Source organism: Peromyscus californicus, unplaced genomic scaffold (assembly GCF_007827085.1).
Source record: "Peromyscus californicus insignis strain IS unplaced genomic scaffold, ASM782708v3 Scaffold_24__1_contigs__length_46423439, whole genome shotgun sequence".
Classification (NCBI taxonomy): domain Eukaryota; kingdom Metazoa; phylum Chordata; class Mammalia; order Rodentia; family Cricetidae; genus Peromyscus; species Peromyscus californicus.
Window position 1 is genome coordinate 43,137,810 of NW_026294535.1, and position 18,832 is coordinate 43,156,641.

Sequence of the window (18,832 nt, forward strand, 5' to 3'; positions counted from 1 at the left end):
AAAGCCCAAACGAGGCCCAGTGGCTCTCTCTTCCTGCTGCCTGCAGATCCAGATGTAGAATTCTCAGTTACTTCTCCAGGACCATGTCTGCCTGCATGCTGCCATGCTCCCGCTGTAATGACAATGGACTAAACCCCTGAAAATGTAAGCAAGCCCCAATTAAGTGTTTTCTTTATAAGAGTTGTGGTGGTCTGTGGGATGACTCAGCCCTAACAGGCCTGAGGGCCAGCGGGCCCAAACCAGTAATAAGATACTCCCTGAGAGCCAACCTGGATCTGCCTAAGGGCCTCAGCAACAGCAGCTGAGACATGATCTGAGATGGCCTGGAACAATGAGAGGCAGCTGTCACACCAGCAGATGCACAGTCATCAGACCTTCCCCAGGGGCAGGGTGGAGGGTATATAAGGCTTGCCTCTTCCGGAGTAAACTGAGCTTGTTGTTTCAACATCCCCCCAGAGTCTGTGTCATTGGCTCTGCACCTACTCACCCCCTCCCCCCAAAGGGGGAGGACCCTGCCACAGTGGTCATGGTGTCTCTTCACGGCAACAGAACACCAAGAGTTGGACCAGAGAGTTGCTGTGACCGGCTTGACCCTGATGCTTGTCGGCAGAATGTGGACTTTGAGACTTTGGATTAGGAAAGCTGTGGAAGACATTAAGTGGGGCTTAATGAGTCATACTAGCAGAAGCATGGAAGATAGTACAGAGGGCAATTTGAACCATGGGGGCCCAGTGCAAAAAGTTTCAAAGGGGAAGAATATTTGTGAGAAGTCGAGAGACTGCTCTTGTGACAATTTGTTAAAGAATGCGGCTGCTTCAGGTCCCTGTTCAAAAATATCTGCCTGAGGCTAAATTGAAGAGTTTTGGATTCATGGCATTGGCAGAGATTTCAAGTGGTGTGTTACTGACTGTGTCACGTGGTTATTAGTGGCCACTCTTATGTGTATCTACAATGAAAAGAAGTAGGCAAAGAGAAATATAAAATACAGTTTGGGGAGAAAAGGAGCACCAAGAGGTGTAATGGAGCTAAATCCAGTGCTCAAGGAGATAAAAAGTTTAAAGGAAAGTCTGAACGCTAAATGGAATACAGGGAGTGGTGACTTCAGGGCAAGTTCCTACCCAGCTAAGCTTCCAACTTGTGAAATGAATTAAAAAGCTTAAGCAGTGAAGGATACCATTGAAAAACAGAAATGAAAATGTAACCGAACGAGGGGGCCATGTTCCAACCCCAGCAAGCAGCAAAACTTGGCAGCTTCAGCCACAAGGTTCTGGCTTTAGAGTCACGGTTACAAGAAAGGGGTTGTGGAATCTCCCTCTGCGGCTAGGGAAAGCCGCTGAGGCCAGGCATGTGTCAGGGGTGTCCCTGCATGGAGGCCCAGAGAAGCCATTGTGTGAAGCCTAGATTTCATTGGAGACCCCAAGATGCTGGAGATGTCAGAGCCATGGGATACCTGCCAAGACCTGCTAACAGGGAGTAGAACCAGCCCAAGAGAAGGAAGTGTGTTGCAGTCAACAAAGCTCAATGGAGTTGGAGATCTGAAGAGCATTTGGACATCACACATGGAGATGCAGAGTTTGGAATTTGCTCAGCTGGTTTTCAGTCTTGCTTTGGTCCAGTATTTCCTCACTGTGCTCCTTTTCCTCCCTTTTGGAATGGCAATACATATCCTGTACTGGAAGTATGTGATCTGCTTTTTGATTTTGATTTTACAGGGGTTACAGTTAAGAGATTGCCATGAGTCTCCAATGAGACTTTAAAATCTAGACCTTTAAAGTGTTGAGACTGTTATAGACTATGGGACTTTGAAGTCGGACTGAATGCATTTTTGCATTACATATGGTTACAAGCCTATGGCGGCCAAGGAGTGGAATGCGGTGGTTTGAATAAGAAATGGTCCACACAGGCTCATAGATGTGAATGCTTGTTCCCTGGGGAGTGACACTATTTGAAAGGATTAAAGCCAGCCCCAATCAAATGCTTTCCTTACAAGAGTTGTGGTGGTCAAGGTGTCTCTTCACAGCAACAGAACACTGCCTGAGACAAGCTCTCTACTGCATCCACTTTTCCAAATTTGTACGTATACACATTGTATCTCCTAAGATATTAAATGCATTCACCTACTATTCCCTTTTTCTTTTTTTTTTTTTAGATTTATTTATTATGTATACAGAAGAGGGTGCCAGATCTCATTACAGATGGTTGTGAGCCACCATGTGGGTGCTGGGAATTGAACTCTGGAAGAGCAGTCGGTGCTCTTAACCTCTGAGCCATCTCTCCAGCCCCCCCTTTTACAAAATTGTATGTCAACATAATCAATGGATTTTTGTGTCAAGTATGACCGTATAGTCACAATGTTAACCTAGATTTGAATATATGATAAATATATTTTCACCATATCAGTTTCTTTTTCCAAGTTTTTACTCACCGCCCATGCCTTTCTCTTCTTTTCTTTGTTCTTTTTTGTTGTTGTTTTGTTTTGTTTTGTTTTGTTTTGTTTTTCGAGACAGGGTTTCTCTGTGTAGTTTTGGTGCCTGTCCTGGAGCTCGCTCTGTAGACCAGGCTGGCCTCGAACTCACAGAGATCCGCCTGGTTCTGCTTTCCGAGTGCTGGGACTAAAGGTGTGCACCACCACTGCCTGGCCTCTTCTTTTCTTTTTTAACTCTATCATTCATACACTGGGGAAAAGATCGGGAATGCTACATTTCCACATATAGGAGGGAACTTGATGTCTCTCACCCTGTACAAAAATCAGCTCAAGGTCATTGAGATGGCTCATTGGGCAAAGGTGTCTGCCACCAAGCCTGATGACCTGAGTTTGATCCCGGGGATCCACACTATGAAATAAGAAAACCAACTCCCACAAGTTGTCCACAACCCATGCACCATGGTGCACATGGCACCCATATATGCACACATATGTATACACACACAATAAACAAATAAATAAAATGTCTTAAAATAACTGTCTTAGTTAGGGTTTCTATTGCTGTGAAGAGACACCATGACCACAGCAACTCTTATAATGGAAAAACATTTTTATATTTTCAGAAGTTTAGTCCATTATCATCATGGTGTAATGTAGGCACACAGGCAGACATGGTGGTGGAGGAGCTGAGAGTCCTTACATCTTGACCTGTAGGCAACAGAAAGTAGTCTGGAACACTGGGCATGGCTTCAGCATGAGACCTCAAAGCCCACCTCCCCAGTGACACACTTCCTCCAACAAGGCCATGCCTACTGCAACAAAGTCACACCCCCAATAGTGCCACTCCCTATGAGCTTATGGGGGCCAATTACATTCAAACTGCCACAATAAATCAAAATAGATCAAAGACCTGAATGCCAATCCTGAAATTGCTACCAGGGAAATACTTTAAAATGCAGCTGCAGACAAAGATTTCCTGGAAAAGATGCCAGCAACTTAAGAATAGCAAGAAATATTGCATAAGATTAAAAATACAACATGGAGAGATGGCTCAGCAGTTAGGAATGAGCAGACCGCTCTTCCTGAGGACCTGAGTTCAGTTTCTAGCACCCACACAGTGGCTCACAATGACTTGTGACTCCAGTTCCAGGGGATTCCCCATGCTCTTTTTTGGCTTCTTCAGACACTAGTCATGAACATGATACATATAGATACCTGCAGAACAAACACTAATACATAAAAAATAAAAATAAGTCTTAAATAAAAGATAGCTGGCCATGGTGGCGCAGCCTTTAATCCCAGCACTCGGGAGGCAGAGGCAGGTGGATCTCTGTGAGTTTGAGACCAGTTTGGTCTACATAGTGAGATCCAGGAAAGGCAAAGTTACATACTGAGACCCTGTGTCAATAAAAGAAAGGAAGGAAGGAAGGAAGGAAGGAAGGAAGGAAGGAAGGAAGGAAGGAAGGAACAAACAAAGGAAAGAAGAGAAAAGAAAAAAAAAAGGAGAGTCAAAAGTTATGGTCCTCTGGAAGAGCAGCCAGTGCTCTTAACTATTGAGTCATCTTGCCAGCCCCCAAAAATGTAATTCATTACATTTTAATTAACAAAAAAATACAAATAATCCAACTAATATATAAGCAAATGCAATGGACACTTCCCAAAAACAAAGTTCAATGGGCAACAGATAAAAACAAGAGCATGCTCGGTGTCCTTGGACATCAGGGAAACAGGTCAGCACTACTTTGAGATCCCATGTCATCCGGTCAGAATGGCTATTAACAAACAACATGGAGCTGTGTCCTCTGGGAAGAGCACATGTTGCTCTCGCAGAGGACCTTGATTCAGTTCCCAGCACCCACGTGGCAGGTCACAACTATCTCTAACTCCAGTTCCAGGGGATATGATGTCCTCTTCTGACTTCCACAAAAAAAGAAAAAAGGGCATACATGTGATACACATACATATATGCAAGAACATTCATATACATAAATGTTTTTTAAATCTTAAAAAGAAAATTTTAATGGGCTGGAGACATTGGCTGAGGTGTTAAGAACATGCACAGCTCTTGCAGAGGACCAGAGTTCAGTTCCCAGTACCCGGGTCAGGCAGTTCCCACCTCCTGTAACGCCAGCTCCAGGGGATCTGACGCCCTCTTCTGGTCTCCACAGGCATCTGCACTCATGTGCACACAGACACACAAACACACGCACATAACTTAAAATACATCTTTAAAATACAAGCAAATGCTGGAGAGAGTTCAAGATGGGGTAGGGAGGGGGATCGGGGGGGGGGGGGGGGGCATCCCTTAGACCATGGAGGAAGTATGAACTAGTGCGGCCACTATGGAAACCAGTATGGGGGTTCCTCAAAAACTAAAAGTAGAATCACCATAAAGTAGACCACCACTCCTGGGCGTACACACGCCCAACAGAGCTAAGCCGCCACATTAGATGCATGGTTACCGCAGCATTACTCACAAGAGCCTGTAACGGAACAGCCTGTCACCACAGGAAAGGGGTCAAGGTGGATGTGGTATAGCTACAGTGCAGACAATTTAAAAGAGCCAGAAAGGGTGAAATTCCATCCTTTTCTGGAAAATGGATAGATGCTGGAGAAGCAGCAAATTAAACGAAATAAGTCAGATTCATAAAAATATGTGTTCTCTCACATGTGGAAGCTAAAGAGAGAGTGTGAGTATACGTGTGTGAGGGGTGGGTAGAACTAAGTAGGAAGAGGAATGAATCCCAGGAAACAGGAGATCTTTACAGTTGTGGGGGTGATTGAATAAAAATGTCACTATGAAGCCTGGTACTTTGTACACAAATACACACTAAGAAAAAATTTGACTGCAGAGTTTCCATTTTAGTTGGAAAGATCACACCACACGCATTCTCTACTCAGCCACATCCACGGATGTCTCAGTCCAGACTTAATCGGTGGAAGTGTGGCTGAGAGGACAATGTTCTCTTTTTCCCGTTGAGACAAAGTCTCACGTAGCCCACATTAGTCTTGGATTCACTATATAGCCAACACTGGCCTTTTATTCCTGATCTTCCTGCCTCCACCTTCCATGACTAGGATTCTATGCACATCACCACACTGGCTAGAAAGACGTTTTCTGTATCTAAAATTCAGATATGTAGACTAACAAAATATTTAAAAATTACTATATAAAAAAATTTATGGAGTTGGGGATTTAGTTCAGTGGGAGAGCGCTTGCCTAGCAAGCACAAGGCCCTGGGTTCGGTCCTCAGCTCAAAAAAAAATTATAAATACATAAAAATTAAACTAAATTGCATTATAGGTTGAACATAGTACCTTAATGTTTTAAAAAGTCTAGTAAGGGGGACTGGAGAGATAGCTCAGCAGTTAAGAGCACTGGTTGCTCTCCAAAAGGACCTGAGTTCAATTCCCAGTACCCACACAATGGATAATCATCTATAAATCCAGTTCTAGGGGATCCAAGGCCCTCTTCTGGCCTCCTCAGGTACTAGGCAAACATGTAATACACAGACATACATACACACAAAGCACCCATATATATATAATAAAAAATAAAATCTAAAAGAAATGTAAGTAAAATATCTAATTATCAGACTATCCCCAGGAAATTAAGTCATGAAGTCCCCACACACATACAATGAACAGAGAGAAAATGACACTGACCTTGAATGAATCATTCCCAACTTTCATTCTTTGCATTTTGATCATGACAACATCTCATAAATGTCCTATAATGTGATCATCTATTGTATGTAAATACTTTGATCTCCCACCACCATCACACAGGGGCATGCTTCATAGATTTCATAATCAACTTTTAAAATAATCTCATATAATAAGAACAAATTACAAAACTAAAGCATTTAAAAAATAAGTATACTGTAGAAAATACGAAAATGTCATTTTTTTACCTTATTTACTAAATTATTAGCTATAAACATCCAATTTTGCCTTGCAGTTTAAGGACTTCCTTTTTTGCCATATCCATTTTTTGTAGTCAAATGCTAAAACCAGCACCTTCTTCACTATATCGGAAGTGACCATTTACATTGTATACATCTGTGTCTAAGAACCACATCTCACCTTCTGAACTGTGTCCAGTGCTTAACTGATCATTTACATTGTATAATCTGTGTCTAAGAACATCTCACCTTCTGCACTGTGTCCAGTGCTTAACTGATCATTTACATTGTATACATCTGTGTCTAAGAACCACAGTTCACCTTCTGCACTGTATCCAGTGGTTAACTGATCATTTACATTGTATACACTGTGTCTAAGAACCTCATTTCCCTTCATGGTCCTGATGTTCAGAGAGACTGACGGCCACCATCTTCATATGTTCGAGTAGTATCGATCACGGTTCTGAAAGTCCCTGTGAGCGTATCTGGCGTATGTCTTAGTATGTGGGATCCTGCCAAAAGGCTCACGGTCATTGAAACAAGACTCAAAAACATCATCCACGGCCTTCTGGGCCTCTTCTCTGCTGATGTTCCGAACAGCCAAGATGGAAAGGACAGCTCTGTCCCGCACACAAGTCTAAGGAAAGGGAGAGCGCATCGTTTTCACTTCGTGTGAAATGTAATCACATGATACCATTATATATTACCTAAATTAAGATTCATTTCTCCAGGGTTAGAGAGATGGCTCAGCAGTTAAGAGCACTGGCTGCTCTTCCAGAGGACCTGGATTCAATTCCCAGCACCCTGGACATGGCAGCTCACAGCTGTCTGTAACTCCAGTCCCAGGGGATCTGACACCCTCACATAGAAACACATGCAGGCAAAACACAAATGCACACAAAATAAAATTTTAAAATAGATTCATTTCACCTCTTGTTCTCGTTATTAATTTCGACCATTCTAAAAGTTAAAATAATTGTTCCCTGTCTCTGCAGGATCAGATAGCCACATGCTTCTGACAGACACCTCTTTGCCCAGCCTTTGACCAGCCTTTCAGCCTTCTTGGGGCCCTGACAACAGCGCCCCAATGCCAGCTCAAAGCAGTTCCAGAAGAGAATACGTCGTCCGATGTTCCCTGTTCAGAAAAGGCTGAAATGCTGGGTCAAAAGGAAACTCCCTGGCATAGAGGCAAGATGGCCAACTATAAAGTCCATTGACATACCAGGAAAATAAGTTCAAAGTTGTCAAGAGATGAATTTATTAACTAAAATGGTTCTGCAATTTAAAAAAAGTTAAAATAAAACTATTAAATATAACTCTCAAACCATGTAACATGTTAGTTCAATATAAAACTCTTTAGACATAATTAAGACCTCCATTTTCTTATTTTGGGGGAATATAACCTGATGTCATTCTCTGAGGCACTAAACAACATCTGCCAAACAATAATTCCCAATTGGCAAAAATCACAAGCCGTTTCTGTGAAGAATCTGTGATGTCTGCTCAGCAGGGCTGAGGAATCAGCCGTGATTAAGAAGAGACCAGCATTGGGGTTGGGGAGTTAGCTCAGTGGTAGAGCGCTTGCCTAGCAAGTGCAAGGCCCTGGGTTCCATCCTCAGCTCCAGAAAAAAAAAAAAAAAAAAAGAAGAGACCAGCATCATTGAAGTGCTATCTTCTGGGAAGTGTCTGCTCAGCGCTAACACATGCAAGCTGTGTTCAGAGGGGGCCAAGGTTGTACCTTGCACTGGCAGCCAAACTTGGTAGTCATCCCAGTGATAGTGGTTTTGAGGGCATGAAGGGGTCACAGAGAGCAGCTAAGGCTTGGCACTATGAGAGGCCAGGAGAGTCCACTAGAAGGTGCAGCTGGTAGCAGTGGAAGCCCTAGGATTGAGGGGTTCATGGAGAAAAGTTGAGGCCTTGCACCATGAAGACAACAGAAAAGAGGCCATTGGTGAAAGTGCAGCCCAGCTGCAGCAGCAGACCCCAGTGTTTGGAGACGGCAGCACCATGGGATGACTGCTAAGAACAGCAGCCGCAGTGGAGTGGGCCCTGTACAAGCCTAGAGGACGAGCTGTGTGGCCGCAGAGGGCAGAGCCGGAGAAGGGACCCCAGCCCCTTGGAGGAGCCCGGAAGATTGTAACTGAATCCCAGACACTGGACATGAACTCTCTATACTGCTGGAGTGTGGTTTTGCTTTGTTCAGACTGTGACTGTGCCCTGGTTCTTCCCTCTTCAGGTAAGAAAGTATTTAGCTTATGTTTTTATTTTATTGGAGCCCACAGTTGAGAGACTGAATTTTTAAAAGAAATTTTGGATTTTAAAAAATTTTTGGATTTAACACAGACTGAACTCTTGGTTTTGTTTTTGTTTTTTCAAGACAGGGTTTCTCTGTGTAGCCTTGGCTGGCCTGGAACTTGTTCTGTAGACCAGGCTGGCCTTGAACTCAGAGATCCACCTGCCTCTGCCTCCTAAGTGCTAGGACTAAAGGCATACACCACCACTGCCTGGTCAAAGACTAAACTTTTAAAGTATTTGAATTAGTGAAGGCTGACTTTTTTGTAATATTTATTAATCTGAACTCTTGGGGATGAAACAAAAGAAGGACAGATTATGTCTTAAAGTATTGTGTGTCAAGTCTACAAGGGTCAATTATATGTGTATATATACATATAACTGTAGCACTATTAGAATATAAGGGAGGCAGGCTACGATTTCACTTATATTCTCTTCCTATCCCCATTTAAAAGTATCCCGGAGATGGAGATGGAGAGACGGCTCAGCAGTTAAGGGCACCTGCTAGTCTTACAGAGGACCCGGGTTTGGTTCCCAGTACTCACATGGCAGCTCACAGCCATTGTAACTCCACTTTCTAGAAGACCCGATGCCTTCTTCTGACCCCCACAAGCACCATGCACACACACGCACATAAATGCAGATAAAACAGTCATACACATAAAATAAAAAAGTCTTTTTCTTTTTTTAAATGCCCCAGAGCAAGATCGTAGCTCTCTTCTCACACAGTCACACAGTTGACTCATGATTATGAAACAGAACTAATTTCCATCAACTTAATAAGGTAGTTTGTGTTCTCTTTATGTAGGTAGTTCTTGATATTAAGTGTATTTCCTTTCTTTTTATGTTCATTGGTGCTCCGCTTCTATGTATGTCTGTGTGAGGGTGTCAGAAGCCCTGGAACTGGAGTTACAGATAGGTGTGAGCTGCCATATGGGTGCTGGGAATTGAATCCAGGTCCTCTGGAAGAGCAGACAGTGCTCTTAACCTCTGAGCCATCTCTCCAGCCCTGCATATTTCCTTTCTTTCCTCACTACTTCCACTCAGGACACTCATGAGGGCCAGTGATTCCATAGGTGTGTTTACCTGATGGTGTTGTTTTAATCCAAAATGCAACCTGAAGATTTCATTCACAAGGGAACAGTCTCCACTGAGGCTGGCAGCTCGAATCTGTCACAAACACAGAGGGCAAGTGAGAGGTGAGGGCTCTCTGCCTATCCACAGCCAGCCAACGTTTAAAACTGGGAGAGAACAGAAAGTCAGCACATATTTCTGCGACTCCAGTGCGTCTGAAACTTTCTTCTAAATAATTTCTTGAAGTATCTGTTGGCAAGAGCAGAACACGCTACACAATCCAGGGGCTCTGTGGCAGGGAGTTCAGTCACCCACCAAAGGCAATTCTCAACATTACCTGTTGCCTCACAGACATAAACAATTTCTTCTGAAACAGAGTCAGAGAGTTGGGCCTCACAGTTAAAGTTCATGATCTCTAGAAGATACAAACACTTCTAGAAATTACCAAAGGGACTTCAAGAAAACAGTTTTCCAAAGGAGGTGCCAAAGCCCAAATCTTAGACACTCCCCTACTCTGTCAAGCTCTGCCATGAGTCTCCTCAAGGCCCTTGACTGTGTATGAGATGTTACAGGATACGAAACACAAAGAATGGAGACCGTCCTCCTGAAGTTAACACGTATTTTCTGATTTATGATGTTAATAGATTTTTTTTTCTAAGTCCTGGGACTATCCCCATACATGGCACAGCCTTCAGCCACGCTTTGGTAATTCACTGCCAAGAGGACGATCCGATTCTTGTTACCTCTGCAATAACATGGCTGCATGGGGCTGTGGAGCTCACGGCCCTTAGCACATTAGCTAACAGGCATTACTCCTAACACCAGAAACAGGCTCACTCAGAAACGCGGGTTTCATTTACTCTCCAAATAATGAGTTTTAGTTGGATGCAGGAGGGCACATTATTTATTCCAAGGGAAGGAGAAAACAGTCTACGTCATAAAGTATATGCTTGAGGTTTGTTAATTCCTTAATTTCTCATTACATTAGTACATCACTACTCTTCAAATACTGAAATTCAAGTATGAAATACATGCCTCCCTATAGGAGCAAATGGACTTCTGAGAGCAACCCGAAGTCATTAATGCTAAGTATCTTTTTCCATTGTACTTTTGAGGCTAAATGTTTTTTTACTCCAGGGCAAACAATGACTTTGCCTCTGAGACACAGCAAGCTAGTTAAGAACCCTGGTAACCCCGACTCTGCCACTAACTCTAGAATCCAAACAAGGGTTTCACCTTGCTTATCTAGCAGACAAGGATAATAATCATCTTCCTCAATGGACTGCTGTGAAGGTTAAATAAGAAGCCGGAAGGGCTGGGCACGTAACGCAGTGGGGGATTGCTTACCCAGCATGCACTGCGCTCTGGGCTCTACCCCAGCACTGCAAAAGCAAATCCAAGGCTGGGAATGTAGTCAGTTAACAGGGTTTGACTAGCATGCAAGAGGCCCCGGGTTCAAATCCCAGAACAATAAAAATTAATAATGTTTTTATATCTATACAAGCATGGCATTTAGCCCTCAGTGTACCCCAAGGAAAGTGGTTTATTATGATTTAAATCAGCTGATACTATTATTAGGTCTTGAAGATAACGTTTACAGCAATTCTACAAAGAGACTGTTCAAGTTACAACAGCAAGAAAAGGAATGTGTTTAAACAGTTGCATCTGAATAAACAGTTCAGTGTCTGGGGAAAATAGACATCTTCTGCGATGAAACTCACCTCGGAGCAGGCCAGATGTCTGACGTTGGTAAACCAGTGGACGTGGGCCCGACAATGATCGAAGGCGTGAATGAGCTCGTGGGTGACGACTCTGCTCATGTGGGCCTCGTTTCGGATATTATTCTGGCACAAAACAATCTGAGAGACAGGAAAACAGGAGAAGTCGGCTCGCTCCGCACACCTGCCCTTTCCTCAGGCCCCACTTTCCCTCTCACGAGCCACCTGCGGGAAGCCTCACTCCTGCTTCTCCCTCACAAGCCCTCAAGTCCACTTCCGGTGACCAACCCCTCCTCTTCTCTCTAGGCCACGCCAGCACACCAACTGAGGCCGTGTTCCTATACTGCACCCCCTGAGCTGGCCATACCAGTCCATCTCGGATGCCGCAGCTCTGCGGTTCTAAGAATGGGCTTTGAGAAGACAGGCATACAAAAAGCACAGCCCCAGGCCCTGCCAACCCAGCAAGCTGGGAAAATTTCTTCACATGTTTTTTTTTTTTCAATTTTGTTAGGGAGTAATACAGACATGTGTATGGGAGGCCACGGAGACCAGAGGACGACCTCACACCCCTAGAGCTGAGGTTACTGGTGACCCTGAACCACCAGACAAGGGTGCTGAGATGTGAACTCTGGTCCTCTGAAAGAGCACTAAGTGTTCTGGGCCATGGCTCCAGATCCCTGAGCAAGTTTCTTAGCCTCTCTGTACCTCCGTTCCCCCAACTATGAAAAGGGAATGATTATCAGCAGAGAACACACGGGAAGTACTTCTTGGCCAGTTTCAGAGTCAGCAGTGGGTGAAGAATGGCTGACACCACTCCCATCCGGCTGGAATGAGGAAAAATTCCCCGGAAACACCCTCAGAAGACAGTCAGAAGGGAGAACAAGAGGTCAGTGGCGTGCTAAGCAGGATCCCATAAGAATAAGGAAGACATGAGAGTCCCAGGCGTGAGAGCTGCATTTACCACGCGCCCGACAACCAGCAGCTACCAGATAGTTTATATACATCCATCCAACAGTAACTTACTCAACTGACAGTCATTAAGGTCTAATAAGTGACTTAGAATCTACTAATGGAGACAGAAATTAAGAAATATTTACCAAAATGACTGACTACACAGTGACGGTCTTGAGCAAATACCATGAGAACGCCAGGCCCGATCTGGAGAGCTGGGACAGGCTTCTCTTAGACCTATGGCGCTGGGGATGTGGCTCAGTTGGTAGAGGCTTGTCTAGCATGCCCTGGGTTCTATCACCAGCATGGCAGGAGCCAGCATGCCAGGCACTCACGTCTTCCCACCACTGGGGAGACAGACACAGGAGGATCAGACGTTCACAGTCATCCTCGACTGCAGGCCAGCCTGAGCTAGAGAGTCTGTCTCAAAAAACTAAATAAATAAACAGGCTGGAAAGGTGGCCCAGCGGTTAAGAGCACTGGCTGTTCATCCACAGGACCCAAGTTTAATTCCCAGCACCCACGTGGTGGCTCACAACCGTCTGTCACTCAGGTTCCAAGAGAGCCGGCGCCCTCTTCTGGCCTCTGTGGACACCAGTCACACACGTGCACAGACACACATACAGTCAAAACAGCCATGCAGAGAAAATAAAAATGAAAACTGACATTTGAAAGAGAGCAGGGGCAGCGGGGACATGAAGAGTTCGGAAGGAGGAAAGGGAACGGGGAAATGATAAAATTAGATTCTAATCTCAAAAAAATTAAAAGAAATTGTTTAAATAAAAAAATAAAAATTTATTTTAAAAATTAATGGAGACCTAATGAATGAGTGGGGGTTAAATGTAAACAGAAGGAAGGAAAGGGGGGTAATGTGTGCACAGGGGGGAGGAAGGGCTGAAGACAGAACGTAAGAGAAGCTGAATGCAGGACCAAGAAAAGCTGACCTTGCCTACATTCTGGCAGCAGGGGAAAGCCTCCAAAGAGAGTGCTGAAACAGGGGCATGTCTTTGTTTACCCTTAAGACTACAACAGCCAGAAGAATTAGTGGGAGATGACCGAAGCTGGGTTCAGAGAAACCAGATGGAGGCCACCGTGGTACTGTAGGCGAGAGGCAGGGGTGAGGTGTTTAAGCAAGAATGGTGGGAGCTAGAAGGTAATTTAGGAGGTAACCTGAACAAAATCTGGATATTTTATTTGTGCACCCCAAAAAAGCTTATTGGGGATCAGAGGAAAAAGCCAGCCACTATATTAAACATAGAGGTCAGGCAGTGATAGCACACACCTTTAATCCTAGCATTCAGCAGACAGATTCATCCAGATCTCCCTGAGTTCAAGGTCACACTGGGAACAGAGCCAGACGTGGTGGCACACACCTTTAATCCCAGCACTAGTTAATCATAGAGGTCTGGAGGCCTATACAGACAGAAAGGAAGTGATAGAGCTGGGCAGAAAGAGGGAGTAAGATGGCAGGGCACAGAAAGGCATATAGGTGTGAGTATACAGGAAGTAGCTCTCTCTGGAGGCTGAGGAGTTGGTAAGGTAAAGTTGGCTGTGGTTTATACTATTCCTCTAATCTTTCAGTTTTCACCCCAATATCTCGCTCTAGGTTTTTTATTTATAAGACTGTTTAGCAATTTGTCTTACAAGGAAAGAACCAGAAGTATCTATAAGTTTCTGGCTTAAATGGTAGAAACATCTACTGATATGTGTAAAACCAAGCTGAGCATAATGGCACACGCATGTGATCCCAGAACATGAGAGGTGAATCAGGAGGCCAGCCTGGGCTACATCAGACCCTGTCCAAAAAAAACCCTCAAAGAAAAGGGGGAAGAAAAACTAAAAACGCAGATTGGGTGAAGACAGGGGATGGCAAAAATCAAGAATCTGAACTTGGACATATTGAGTCTAAGGTGTCTTGAAGACAATTCAAGTAAAAGTGCTAAGTGAGCATTTGAATACACAGATGAGCATTCAAATCGGAGTCTGACCTAAAGAGGAACAAGACCCCCTTAGAACACAGAGAGACAAGACCCCTCCTTAGAACACAGAGGACAGGACCTCACAGAACACAGAGGACAGGACCTCACAGAACACAGAGGACAGGACCTCACAGAACACAGAGGACAGGACCTCACAGAACACAGAGGACAGGACCTCACACAGAACACAGAGGACAGGACCTCACACAGAACACAGAGGACAGGACCTCACACAGAACACAGAGGACAGGACCTCACAGAACACAGAGGACAGGACCTCACGGAACACAGAGGACAGGACCTCACAGAACACAGAGGACAGGACCTCACAGAACACAGAGGACAGGACCTCACAGAACACAGAGGACAGGACCTCACACAGAACACAGAGGACAGGACCTCACAGAACACAGAGGACAGGACCTCACAGAACACAGAGGACAAGACCTCACAGAACACAGAGGACAGGACCTCACACAGAACACAGAGGACAGGACCTCACAGAACACAGAGGACATGACCTCACGGAACACAGAGGACAGGACCTCACGGAACACAGAGGACAGGACCTCACGGAACACAGAGGACAGGACCTCACAGAACACAGAGGACAGGACCTCACAGAACACAGAGGACAGGACCTCACAGAACACAGAGGACAGGACCTCACACAGAACACAGAGGACAGGACCTCACGGAACACAGAGGACAGGACCTCACACAGAACACAGAGGACAGGACCTCACGGAACACAGAGGACAGGACCTCACACAGAACACAGAGGACAGGACCTCACGGAACACAGAGGACAGGACCTCACAGAACACAGAGGACAGGACCTCACACAGAACACAGAGGACAGGACCTCACGGAACACAGAGGACAGGACCTCACACAGAACACAGAGGACAGGACCTCACACAGAACACAGAGGACAGGACCTCACAGAACACAGAGGACAGGACCTCACAGAACACAGAGGACAGGACCTCACACAGAACACAGAGGACAGGACCTCACACAGAACACAGAGGACAGGACCTCACAGAACACAGAGGACAGGACCTCACAGAACACAGAGGACAGGACCTCACAGAACACAGAGGACAGGACCTCACAGAACACAGAGGACAGGACCTCATACAGAACACAGAGGACAGGACCTCACAGAACACAGAGGAACAGGACCTCACACAGAACACAGAGGAACAGGACCTCACAGAACACAGAGGACAGGACCTCACAGAACACAGAGGACAGGACCTCACAGAACACAGAGGACAGGACCTCACAGAACACAGAGGACAGGACCTCACAGAACACAGAGGACAGGACCTCACAGAACACAGAGGACAGGACCTCATACAGAACACAGAGGACAGGACCTCACAGAACACAGAGGAACAGGACCTCACACAGAACACAGAGGAACAGGACCTCACAGAACACAGAGGACAGGACCTCACAGAACACAGAGGACAGGACCTCACACAGAACACAGAGGACAGGACCTCACAGAACACAGAGGACAGGACCTCACGGAACACAGAGGACAGGACCTCACACAGAACACAGAGAACAGGACCTCACGGAACACAGAGGACAGGACCTCACGGAACACAGAGGACAGGACCTCACACAGAACACAGAGGACAGGACCTCACAGAACACAGAGGACAGGACCTCACAGAACACAGAGGAGGAAAAAGGACTGAGGGCGTCAACATTTAAGGGCTGGAAGAGGACCTCAGCAAAGGAGTAGCCGGGAGAACATGTGTGAAACTGCACCACAGCGTCATCAGCCAGCATTCTGCACGCTCCATGCCCGCAATTCTGCTCAGAGACCTGCATCTTGGGGGAGCTTGTAACTGTCACCAGGAGAGAGGGTCAAGAATATTTAACGGCAGTACCGCGCACAATTACAAGGCTGGAAACACTATTAGACAGGGTAAACCCTGATGCGAACACACAGTGGAATAGTATACAACGGTGAAGTTAAGTAAACCGGAGAGGACACACGGTAGCATGGAAATCTGACTTACAGGGGACTGTGTACTGGAGGATTTTACATCTCACAGAACCACAGAGGATGTACGCCCACATGCCGAGTCCACAACACATTCTATACTACTCAAAGTGCGAAGCATGAAAGCAGGCGTCCAGACAATGCAATCCTGGACTGCACACGTGGGTGGGAAAACTCAGAAAAGCGGGGAATGATGCCCAGTCAGGATAAGGGATGTCACTCAAGAGGACCACACAGGTGTCTCCAGTCCGGGGAACATTCTGCTCCTCAGATCTCGGCATCAGTTAACCAGAGGCTTCCCTTATTGTTGAAAGTATACCCATGGTTTTCTGATTTCCTGGATCAATGATGGACTTCACAATAAAAACTCCAATTTAAGATAGAATGGAGTAGTGTACGACTGTGTTTAACACTGCCGAGAGCTGATACTTTAAAACGTTCACTCTGGCCAGGCGGTGGTGGTGCACGCCTTTAATCCCAGCACTCGGGAGGCAGAGGCAGGCGGATCTCTGTGAGTTCGAGGCCAGCCGGGTCTCCAAAGCGAGTTCCAGGAAAGGCGCAAAGCTACAGAGAGAAACCCTGTCTCGAAAAAAAAGAAAAAAGGGAAAAAAAAAAAAAAAAACGTTCACTCTGTTACTTTTTTCCTGAGACAGAATCTCTAGTCCAACTGGCCTCACTCTCTACGTAGCTGAGGATGGCCTTGAACATCTGATCCTCCGCCTCCACCTCCTGAGTGCTAGAATTACAGGTGTGTGCCACCGAGCGTGGATTATGCTTTGTTAGGGCTGAGCTCAGGGGTCCGTGTAGGTGAGGCAAGGCCTCTGCCAGCTGAGCGACAGCTCCCAAAACACTCATCTACTAGACCACCGCAGGGGAGTGGGCAGACTTACCGAGAGTGCTGTCAGTAACGTGATCACCAATTTACCACCTGGGCGGTGGTGGCGCACACCTGTAATCCCAGCACTCGGGAGGCAAAGGCAGGTGGATCTCTGTGAGTTCGAGGCCAGCCTGGTCTACAGAGCTAGTCCAGGACAGACTCCAAAGCTACAGAGAAACCCTGTCTCAAAAAACCAAAAAAAAAAAAAAAAAGAGTATGAAAAATCATTTGCCCAAGCCCACAGCTCACAAGCGGAAGGACTGGGATTCCGACTCAAGTCTCACTCTAAAACCCACAGGGCTCACCCACAGTTTTGTAGACAGTTATGAATAACCAAACACACGTGAAATTCTCCAGCAGAAAAGCACTTAGGTGGAGCTAAACGTAGATGACATATTCAAATTGGAAAAGCTACGTGCAATACCTTCGACGACCTTCATCACGTCACACGAACCACCTGCTACCGCCATGATTCTGTGAAAACCCTCCGGTGACTTCAAACGAATAATAAAATTGCTCATTTATTTCTCAAGCTAACTTAGCCCCCATCGCCATTCTACAAGATAGATACATGTTATCTAGAACATGGGAACTCTCCCTCCCTCCGTTCCAACCTTACCTCATGTGGTATTGGTTCTCACCTCAGCATTCCCAGCTGCCCACCACACAGCTCACATTGGTTTCCAATTCCAGACTCCTTGTTTCCCACGTGTCCCCGCCCTCCAGCTAAACCTCACACCATGCTATTCCTCGAGCCTGTGGTTTCCTAGCGTCTTGGTTAACAGCGTCTGCCTTTGCCTTTGCAGGGGCTCTGTGTCTTCCCGCTGAGTCTGTTAGTAGCTGTCAATCAACGCGTCACTGTCCTATGGTGGTTACCAACCACCTGCCATAGTTTGGACCTTGACTATCCTCCACAGGCTCAGGAACTAAAGGACTGGTTCCTCTGTCATTTTTTTTTTAAATATCTCTATGTGTTTTGTCTGCATGTATGTCTGAGTACCACACGCCTGCCTGCAGGGGCTAGAAGAGGGTGCTGGATCCCCTGGGCCTGGAGTTACTGATGGGTGTGAGCTGCCATGTGGGTGCTGGGCACTGAATCTTTTTTTTTTTTAATTAATCTGTATTTTTTAATTATCCATTACAATCTAAATGAGTTACATAAACATAATACCTCAAACAAGAGTAGAAATATATATACAGTATAACAAAATTTACTTCAAATTTGTATCAATAAACTAAAATCTACAGCAATGTAAAAACATTTCAGGGGGCTGGAGAGATGGCTCAGAGGTTAAGAGCACTGACTGCTCTTCCAGAGGTCCTGAGTTCAATTCCCAGGAACCACATGGTGGCTCACAACCATCTGTAATGAGATCTGGCACCCTCTTCTGTATACATAATAAATAAATAAATCTTTAAAAAAAAAAAAAACATTTCAAACAAGTCATTGCTGTTTATTTGTTTTTCTGTTTTGTTTTTTTTTTTTTTTTTTTTTTTTGGTTTTTTCGAGACAGGGTTTCGCTGTGTAGCTTTGCGCCTTTCCTGGAACTCACTCTGTAGCCCAAGCTGGCCTCGAACTCACAGA

The 18,832-nt window shown here is 45.4% G+C and overlaps 1 protein-coding gene across 4 annotated transcripts in view; it reads right to left on the reverse strand.

Annotated features, from left to right (window-relative positions):
* Positions 1 to 6,092: 6,092 nt before the first annotated feature.
* The window catches only part of Atp23 (ATP23 metallopeptidase and ATP synthase assembly factor homolog), a 51,683-nt gene continuing 38,943 nt past the window's right edge, over positions 6,093 to 18,832 (reverse strand). For 2 of the 4 annotated variants that reach the window (XM_052753520.1, XM_052753518.1), the window contains exons 4-6: positions 11,418 to 11,555; positions 9,709 to 9,792; positions 6,093 to 6,967 (exon numbers count right to left, since the gene is read on the reverse strand). In XM_052753520.1, the coding sequence (XP_052609480.1) occupies positions 6,764 to 6,967; positions 9,709 to 9,792; positions 11,418 to 11,555 (426 nt within the window). In that variant the 3' untranslated portion in view covers positions 6,093 to 6,763. Of the gene's footprint in view, positions 6,968 to 9,708; positions 9,793 to 11,417; positions 11,556 to 16,090; positions 16,808 to 18,832 lie in introns of those variants that run through there. The other 2 variants (XR_008221714.1, XM_052753519.1) reach the window with 2 other exon arrangements.